This window comes from Acyrthosiphon pisum, chromosome A2 (assembly GCF_005508785.2).
Source record: "Acyrthosiphon pisum isolate AL4f chromosome A2, pea_aphid_22Mar2018_4r6ur, whole genome shotgun sequence".
Taxonomy (NCBI): domain Eukaryota; kingdom Metazoa; phylum Arthropoda; class Insecta; order Hemiptera; family Aphididae; genus Acyrthosiphon; species Acyrthosiphon pisum.
In genome coordinates this window covers 14,417,726-14,428,194 of record NC_042495.1, presented here as the reverse complement: position 1 = coordinate 14,428,194, position 10,469 = coordinate 14,417,726, and the positions used below count along the sequence as shown (strand labels likewise).

General features: G+C 25.8%; 1 protein-coding gene across 1 annotated transcript; it reads right to left on the bottom strand.

The window, feature by feature from the left end:
* Window positions 1-387: 387 nt before the first annotated feature.
* Window positions 388-8,437, bottom strand: LOC100165032. The gene is made up of 6 exons (XM_001942958.4): window positions 7,713-8,437; window positions 6,620-6,833; window positions 3,200-3,636; window positions 2,904-3,120; window positions 1,166-1,465; window positions 388-910 (listed from the first exon to the last, which is right to left on the bottom strand). The coding sequence occupies exons 1-6, from the start codon at window positions 8,213-8,215 to the stop codon at window positions 506-508; spliced, it is 2,076 nt and encodes a 691-aa protein (XP_001942993.1). The 5' UTR covers window positions 8,216-8,437; the 3' UTR covers window positions 388-505.
* Window positions 8,438-10,469: the final 2,032 nt, after the last annotated feature.

Below are 10,469 nucleotides of genomic sequence, written 5' to 3'. Positions count from 1 at the left end.
ACAAATTGGATTTTGTAAGCTTTTTGATAGGTTAAGTACCTACTTAGTAATGTCAATAGTCACAAATATTCCATACTTAGCCCTCCAAAAATATACAGACTTTTAGTTGTGTGGGATCACATTGATGTTAAAAATGTTAGCCCCCCCCCCCCCCCCCCCGATATTTTAATAGAAGTTTATGTCAATATAGGTATAATATCCAATGCCTATACAAACAAATATTCCAAATACTATATGTTTAAAATAGGTATTGAATTGTAATTTGTATGAGTAATTATGTATTATTTTACCTACCGCTTACACGCATGATGTGATATGCCTACCATTGTTTAGTCATAAATAAATTATTTTTAGGTATATTTAATTTAAAAAAAAAATCAAAACCGTACTGACTTCAGTTGTTACCTATATTATTATAATACGAGTATAAGTAGTATAGTATTATTAGTATTATATAGTATTCTATATAGATATTCTGATTAATCTCTCGAGTACTTCAATACAATTAGTCATAACGATGATGCCTCCTTCTCGGTTTAGATTTAGGTGCTCGTACATGATGGTTGTTTGAAGTGTATTTTGACCGACGTTGCTTAGTAGAATTTTTCAAAACAATTTGTTTGGTGTCCTGCAAGTCATTTTGTTGGTTAACTGCATCGTTCTGTTTGGAAACATGATTCTGATTTTCTTTTTCATTACATCCAATTATTTCAAATTTAAAACTGGGGTTGACTTTTTTTGGTTTGAGTTGACATACATCCATAATTTTAGTTAATTGATCTAAATAGAATTCAGTTTGATCTTGATTCTCGATGCGACCCAAAGTAATGGCCAATTTGATTTCATTACACACTAATTCGGCAAGGTTGAATACCTTGGACTGATCTTTTACAAATATTGACCTATGTTTCTGAAAAATATTACGGTTATAAAAAACTATTATAGCTATGTTAATTTCAGCAAAATACTGAATAAATGTATCTATATAAATTTAGCTATTGCACAACACTGACTATAGGAATACAATGTCTGGAATCTGGATCTTGAATAGAATTTTGTTAGATAGGTAATAATAAATTAATATCGTGTTGTGAACAAATAATATTAAATTTAAATAAAATAATAATACCTAAATATAATCTATAAATTTGGATCCATTTCTCACCGTAATAATATCGCTATTAGCAATGCTTTTTTCATTCATCAACATCATGAATTGTTCCACACCAGCTAGAAGATTTGAAGATTCTTTGAAAAGTATCGAGTAAGAACAAATTTGTGCCATTATTTTCCATCGACAATTTCCGTCATATTTTTCGAATAGATTAATTAAATCTATTACCGGTTTACTACCTTTTTCGTATTTTTCCATAATAAGTATTAAGTCATTTTCTAATAAGTCAACCTCTTTGTCTTTCACATGATTTTCAATATTGGTATTTTTCAAATGACTTGTATTTTTGTTCTAGACATTATAATATATAATTTTATTATACATTTCCACAGTACATACTACACATTAATACAGTATATTAAAACCTAATACCACTGTATAATATTAAGAGGTTGCACACCTACATGTGTTGCCTCTGTCTTACAAAATATGTACTACATAGAAAACATTTTTTTGCAAGGGACAAATTTACTCAGCTTGCTGTATTATAGTAAAATTACCAAAATTTTACAACGCATTGAGAAGAATTTTATCTATGTCGTACTGTTTTAATTTTTTTGATATCACTAAAAAATAGTTTTTAATAATTAAATGAAAATACAGAAAAACCTCATGTTCTCAAATTAAAAACTTTAAATGTTTGAAAAAAAATATATAGAAAAATATATAATAATTAAACACCCAAAACACCCTCTTGCGCATGGGCCTGTCTTAGCTGACTAATAAGTAATGACTATTGACACTCTTGCGGGACATCCACGGCGGAAATTCCACCGAAAAATTTCCGCAAAATATAATTAGTAATTAGTATCAATGAAACATTTGAGTTTTTCTACGCGGAATTTTAGTTTGCAATTAGTTTTAATTATAAATGTAACATTTTAGATTCCGAAACCAATATGCTTTACAATTATGTATTTTTGTTTGTGTTTGAAGACAATTTTTATATATTTATTATAAGCATTGAGCTCAAATTTTGTATATTACTTACCTATTTAGTTGTTAAAATTTATAAAATTTTTAATTTAAAATTTAAATATCTAATAGGCTTGAAAATGGAACTTAGAATTAATCGTTGTAGTTATTCTTAAAGCAATTTAAAAATATCAAAAATACATAATAATATGCCCGACTTTTTTATACGCGTCTGAAGATCAACTTCAATAACATTGAATATTTAAACATAAAATAATCAAAATTCTTATTATGATTTTAGTTATTTTGATATCATTTAAAAATATTAACCGTAGGGACTTAAACGTTTTTCCTTTACGTTATTCATATTTTACATACGGAATGAAATATTCAAAATATTTAGACTAATTATTTTAAGCTATTTATACAATTTATTGTTATTATACCACGAACACACACCATTAGGTATACCGTATACGATACCTACATCGGTATTATCATAAAATGTAATAACAATAATATATAATATACATGATAATATAATGATCGATGTTTTTAGGTTTATCTAAAGATAGTGTCTAGACACCTATAGGCTATAGTTAACCTATAATGTATTACTATTGGTAGTATAAAATATCGGTAGAAATAGAGTATGACACACCTCTCTCTCATCTCAGAATCGCTTTCCCTATATTCGTATGCATATTGATTTATAATTAAATTCAAATTTAACATATCCATTTCAGTGACCTACCTGCCTAATTCTCCATTTGTTAATACCTATTAAAGTTATTTAATAATAATTTGTTCTTACCATTTCTATACAAGTATAGACCAATTCTCTGAAGATTGCGATGCTTTTCTGAATCGCTCTAATCACGGTAAAATCATGAAAAGCCATATTTACTGCTATTGATATAATTTGTTTGATGAGAAAAATGTCGTCTTGGGTTAAATATGGCAGAGTCATCATAGATTTTGCACATTTAACAACTAAATGAGGATCTTCCGGTTCCATGCGTATGATGTCCCTGACCATTTAAAAATATATATAAAACAGTTTTATAATATCAAAAATAATTAATGATTAACCTTGGTTAGATTACTTACTTGATTAATTCTATTATATTGACAAAGTCTTTTTTGATTTTTTCCAATGCATTTTCATTTTCATTACTTTTACTTTTATTATTATCATGATAACAATGATAGAGTATTTTATTCGTCATCAAATGCATTCTGTGGAAGTTAAAATATGGATTTGGTTCATTTGATAAGAGAACTGCTTGCTGTATAGAATCAAACTCGTCTTCAGTAGGGCACGATATATTGGTATTCAGATATTGTCTTTGAGCAGTCATGGCTATTGAAAGATAATAATTCCACTGAACTGTGTCTGGGTCTAACTCACATGCTGTTTTTGCATATTGAACAACATTATGCATTGATTTACCACCAATTTCTAAACAAACTGCAGAATGCAAAGCATTAACTGCAGCTCTTGATTTCGAATCCAAACTGTTAAATCTTGTTATCATTTCAAACAACTGAAACAAACAGTTAGATCGATTGCAAAATTAGGTATATTAAGTTGATAATTGATAGTTTACTAGTTTACAGGTGTTTCTTCTCAACCCCGTCTCCCCCATCCTTTTAAAAAAAAGGTTTTTGAAATAATGTAATTTAGAAAAAAGGTTAAAAAGTTAATAATGTTCTTCATATTTATAAAAAATGTAGTTACTTATTTAGTTGAAATGAATGTTTCACAAATAGCCAAATAGGTACATATCATTATAGCAACAATACATATTTGTATGAATTATAATTTTGGTATACCTACGGGCTACGACCTACACTTACCTAGTAATATTATAGGGACTTAATAGTTGATACCTAACTATACTTTATAAATCCGGGTCCACTAGATGATAGTAAAACGCGATGGTTGCAATCATGATAGCTAATTTTGTGATTTCTGAAGATACTCCCACCGAATGAAATTTATATCTATTTAGGTACCTATGTTATATTATTTATTTTGTTTATATATTAGTAGTATATATGTATAGGTAGGTAATAGGTAGTAGTAGTTGTTAGTTGTTGTATACGCTTAACAACAATCCAAAGGTAATTATTTATATAAGTATATTATAAAGAACTGTATAAACATAATACGCTTAACTAAGTCTTTGAATTTGAAGGGGAGGCTTGAGAGTTTCACCTAAAATTATTTTAACAAACACTTATGTTAGAGTAGGTATCAAAAAATGCCTCAAAATACCTGTCATTAGGTTTTTTTCCTCTGATCTTCTACCTTTACCTAAAAAAGTTATACCTAGTTATACCTATGGCACTGCAGATAGTCGATAATATTATAATAGGTATGTATCTAAATATATTATACAGATTACTATTGAAATATTTGATTATATAATATGGATCAAGATATTACTATATTACTATATTACTATATTACTTTTAACTTTTCTAGTTAGTTTATTTTCTAATCTACTTATGAACGTAACTAGTTTAATTTACAGTTGAAATAACTTAGCTTTTTCAGTTGATTTTAAAAAAAATCCATCAAGTTAAAAACATTTTGAAATTTTTCGTTTATACGTAAATATTACTATGTCAGTATAAATTAAAAATAATCCAATACAAAAACACAAAAATTTCTGTTCTTTTTCATGATAACATAATTTTGTGTATACTCATATATTTTATTAAGTTGTAAATTATATATTATGTGAGTTGCAATTATAAATGTTTTTATAAAATTTATCATTTTAAATTATATACTGACAATTGTTATGTTGTAATGTTATATAACTTTTATTATTCAATTGCTATATGATATAAAAAAATATATTTGTTAAATTATTAATTTGAGATAAGTATAGTTTAAATTAGTAAATAATAGGAAAATAAAAGTAAAAGGGTATACAGTGTACATTATGATAAAAGTTCTATAAAATTGTTTTTTATAAATTAGAAACTAAAAAGACACATTCACTCTTTATGTGATTTACATACTAATAAAAAAAAAAATAGATTACCTTTTTTTAAACTGAGTTAAGTTAGTATTTTTTTCTATATTACCTTTTAACTTATCGAGTTAAATTTAAAATTTTTTAACTGTTAACTTTTGACTTATCGATCTTGTGTCCTCTTAGCTGAACTTAATTTGAGTTAATTATTTTCATTAACTTGCCCACCTTTGGTTGACCACAATCTAACGTGAAGTGGTTTTCATGCGTGAAAATCCAAGATATATGCTAATGTTTTTTATAACCTGTGTACAGCACTTATATACCTAGTGCAATTGTGCAACTTTCAATTTTTTTTAAATAATTATTAAGCTTTAATACACGATTTGTGTAAACTAAATATTATTAAATCCATGAATATTTATTTGTTTATTTTTATTTAAAATCATTACATTATATACATCACAATAGAAATATAAAATAAAACAATAATGAAACTAAAACTACAGTTAGGTATGTAATATCATTGAGTATAGTAATATGTATAGTAATCATTTTTCAAATTATCTGTAAAAGTTAAAAAAAAATTAATTTTTTAACTGGTTAATGCCCACTTTTGGTAAAATGTATACATAATAATAAAATTATGTTTTGTGTTTTTATTCTTTTAGTTTATTATTAGGCCGAATAATTAAAGTATTTTATGTAGTTAATTTGTGCAATAATTTTTGATTAAATGTGGATTGAACAAAGTAACAAGTAGATAGGTATAAAATATTTCTTCAATTTTGAAATAGTTGATATTAGGTAAGATATTATTGCCATATAGTAGGGGTATCTATACCAATATAAAAAGTAAATTTAGAAAACTGAAAAGTCTATATACAGTATATAGACATATAGTATATAGTATGTACTATATATATAGTGAAACTTCCGTGTAACAAACTTCCATAGTTCTATTTAACAAATTTTTCGTTTAATGAAATATTTTTGAGAATCAAACCAAATTAGAACCAAATTTATTAAATTCTATTTAACAAAATTCTCAAAAATACGAACTTTTTTTAATGGTCCCTGAAACTTCGTAGTATGGAAGTTTCACTGTCATATGAATTTAAATATTTCTACATATTATAATATTATTTTTATAGTAGATAATATAATCGATGCATTTCATTAAGTAATTAATTTCAAGTAGTTTTGAATGAATAATATTGTATCTTGCCAATATTCTAGAGTTCTAGACAGAAGTAGGTAGGTAGGTATTCGGAGAATACTTATATAAAAAATTATTATTATAAAATATAAAGGTATTCCTAGAATACTTGAATATTTACTGTTATTCAAAACTATTATATGTATACGAGTAATATGGTTAAGTTATTTTTCTGACGGAGAATACTAATTATAAATACTAATTATTAATTACTCTGGTTAATGCATATAGCGTTATAAACTTATATTATAATACCTGGACCCTATATATACTTCATATTAACTTTGATTTTTCTATGAATATTGAGTAATTTTGACTTACCTGTTGACATTGCGCTCTATTCACAATGAATAATATATGACACAATGTAGACATAACGATATGCTTCAATCCATCTCTAATTGCCAAATAAGTCGGTTCATTTTTATCGTCTAATTTATCTAGCCATTCCCAAATGTTTATTAATTTATCGTGTGCTCTGTCTACTTTATTTGTTTTAAAAAGTCCACAACTGGTTATAAGGTTGCTTATGTACCTGAAAAAAAAAATGCATATAGTATATAATTCGTATTTGTTTTTATTTTTTATAAACATTTCGTCACTACCTATATAGTGTTAAGTTAAATAATAGTAAAATATCGGGCTGGATATACCTACTGTTGGGCACTCATTTAGTTTTGTTTAACTTGGCGTTGCAAATTGAAATGCGAGGTGGTATGTTGTGATATTAAATTCAAAAATAGCTATAAATAATAAAAGTTTAAAAAAATGATTCTGATTGGAGCTAATCGTTAAAACCATGGTGCATGGTTGCTGACATTTTTCACATTTTTAACGGTTGCTGGTTTTCTCATGCTCTTTAGATGAGAATATCGAATAATCTATAAACACTCCAAAGTGAACCTGATCAAATAGAGCAGACATTTTACGACGTTCAGAGAAATCAGTCAACGCAAAATATTTGATATAGTGAATAGCGAAAGTAATATATTATAATGAATCATTGTAAAAACTAATGTCTTCTCTCAGGATTTCTGAAATACCTAATTTTTGTATTATTAAAATTAAATATCTATGTAAATCTAATGTAATTACTAATAAATAAAACATTTTTTTTTATGTTATCTGCTTGAAAGAATAGATTAATCCCTATGGGCTACGACCCTATAGGTTAATTATTTAATATAATTTTAGTAATTTAGAAACTGATAAGTGAGCTAAAACATTTAAAAAAATAATATATTGACGTAGGTACCCATTCTTAAAACTAATACATACTATAATATACAATATATACCCATCAAGAAAAAATAACATATACTTTGAACTGGTGGAATAATACAATTAGGACTATTTAGTACCTGCATATTTAACATACAATAGATTATTCTAAAACAAAAAAAAATATATTTACTTTTCAAATGAAAATCTGACTGAGGAAATATTCATATTGTATTTGCCATATTTTTTTTCAATTCGATTAACAATGTTTTTTTTCCACACCTCAGGTTCAAAATTCCAAGTAAATGGACATTGTAACGTCTTTAAATGTTTTTCCGTAACTCTACTAAATCTACTATAAATTACCACAGAATCTTCAATTATAGCTTCTAAATTATCAATCTGGCTGGTTACCGCATCGTAATTTTCAATAATCACTTGGTTAGCCACAGCTGTTATTTCTGGAGTTAGCTCTTTAAATTCATTGTAAGGATCAAATATCGAAAGATATGCAAAATATTTGTCCGTAACAAATACGTTATCGTTACATGCTTCCAAATCGTTAAAAACGTCCAATTTGGGTAGGAGTTCTTTAATAATTTCTTTTGAATTATTTACCTTCGTATAATTTTCAAGAGATTTTATCTTCTTACTTTTTTTGTTTCTACTGCAGCTTTTGAAAAGTAACCAAATCATGTTTTACAAAATTACGTTAATTTAAATATATTTTACACATAAATGCACGATTATTACAATAATTATTTAAAACTAAAATATTGATAGCGAAAGACTTTATTTAAATAGTATGTTCTTAATTTTTTTACAATGATATAATGAAAATATTACTGTCAAATTGTCAAAATGAATTGTACAATTATTAAAATGTAACTTATAAACAATACTGTGCATCAAAAACACAATTCAATATTATCTTTAAGTTTCTGTATAATAGGTATACTAAATAGATAATAGGTATAATGAGCTAATAACCTTGTAACATACAGAGTGTTTCACTTAGCAAACAAAAATTCTAAACGTAATAATATAAAGGTAATACGCATAAACGTGTTATATTTCAATCAAATATATAAAGTTAAATTAGGTAGGTATACTAGGTTAGGTTAGACTCAATCGCAACTTAAACTAATGGCTTAAAACTCATATGATTGGAGTTTAAATTATTTTAATATTCATAAATAATTTTTAAATCGTAGTGTATACCTACAATATTTTTATTGAATAATATAATACATTTCTTACTAAAATTATTATTATACAAAGATACCTATTATACCAATTCATCCGCCATGTTTATTCAATTACGTATGTAGGTATACATATAGCTGGTATCATCAAAATATTTTTCTGTGGAGTAGGTATCCGAGTACTATACTTGCATTAATTATATTATAAAAGAAATAGCCGGCCCTTGAACAGTTTTAATTTACTGAAAACCTAACTATTATAAAGTAATAATCATAAAAAGTTATGAAGTTGTGAATATTAAAGAACAAAGCTTATTTAACATTTCTAATAATAATACAATTTGACCATAATAGGGACAGCGTATAGGTATATACAATTTTAAAATATCATATATTCATATACCTACTTGCAGCCTATAATTTATAATAATCTCAATATTTATTTGAATCATTTATTGATTAGTTTAACTGTCCAAAATTTAAATTTAAATTCAAATTGTACTCTTGTCTAGTTATCTTGTATTCTTGTGTACCAATATTTATGGTCTTATTAAAATAAAACAATAATTATAATTAAAAAAGATGTGGGTTTGCTCTGCTGTACAGTAGGTTACAAGTGGGTCACTGTATAATGGATGGTATTAAATTTGAATTCAATGATATAATATCATTGTATAAGAAAAACGATTCTGAGCGGTGACGGTACGTCAATCTAGGTATAAGACAAAATATTATATTTTAGTCTATAGTATTTAAAAAAAGTTGACCTATAATAGGTACCTATAATAAATACCAAATTAATCATATCATAATATCTATAAATGACTATAAAAATAAACTGTGTAAATGTATTTTTAGATTTTTTGGTAACAGAATTAATTACTTACGTGGAATCTTGTTTTAAATTTTGAATCCTTAGATATAAAAGTTGAACATTTTATAAATTTTTAACTACAAAATAATTATTCAATTTTAAATTTGATAAATTTTGTCAAAATTTCAACTTCAAATGCTTATAAAAAATAATTGTGCCTATGTATTTTTAATATTTTTCAACTGCTATTGTAACAATGTATCAGGAGCCTTGTATTCATTTTTTTATACTTTTTGGCCCAATAGATAAAACTTTATTGATATTTATAGAAAAAAAAACTAAAAAAATTAAAACTGACAATGTCAGTAAAGAGCTCAAAATAAGTCAAAATATTTTCAAAATATTATGATGTATAGAAAATGCTAATATAAACATTCAGTCAAAATTTCATGTATCTACGGTCATTTTTTTTAAAGTTACACCAAAAACCAAATTGTGAAAAATCGATTTTGCGTAAAAATTCCCATTTTTCCTTAATTTTTCTTTTGTTTTTCTTGGCGCTTTTGAAAATTACTGGAAATTTTAAATTTTGACCTCCCCAATGCACCAACGATATTCACTTTCCAATCGAACAAGATACTGAAGTTGAAAATCGACGCATTATTTCGACTATTTATCGTGTACACAGACACGCACTTAAATTCTAGTGAGATATCCTAAGATATCACAAGATATCCTACAACAGTACAACCTAGACTCTTCACTCGGACCCAATCAAAAAACAAACCTTGATTTAATAAAGTTTTTGAAACAAACTAAATTGTTCAATCTTATATAAAAAAAAAATGTTAATAATTTAGTTTTCAATTAATGTAACAATCCTTATTTGTAACTAATGGCCTTTGTTGTCGATGTTATTTTTGAGATCAAT

Bases quoted from the DNA above. Each gene is read 5' to 3' on its own strand.
- LOC100165032 (XM_001942958.4), bottom strand. From the start codon at position 8,215: ATGATTTGGTTACTTTTCAAAAGCTGCAGTAGAAACAAAAAAAGTAAG. The intron at 3,637-6,619 runs GTAAGTCAAAAT...TGTTTGTTTCAG, and splicing joins ATAGAGCGCAATGTCAACAG to TTGTTTGAAATGATAACAAG. The intron at 3,121-3,199 runs GTAAGTAATCTA...TTAAATGGTCAG, and splicing joins AATATAATAGAATTAATCAA to GGACATCATACGCATGGAAC.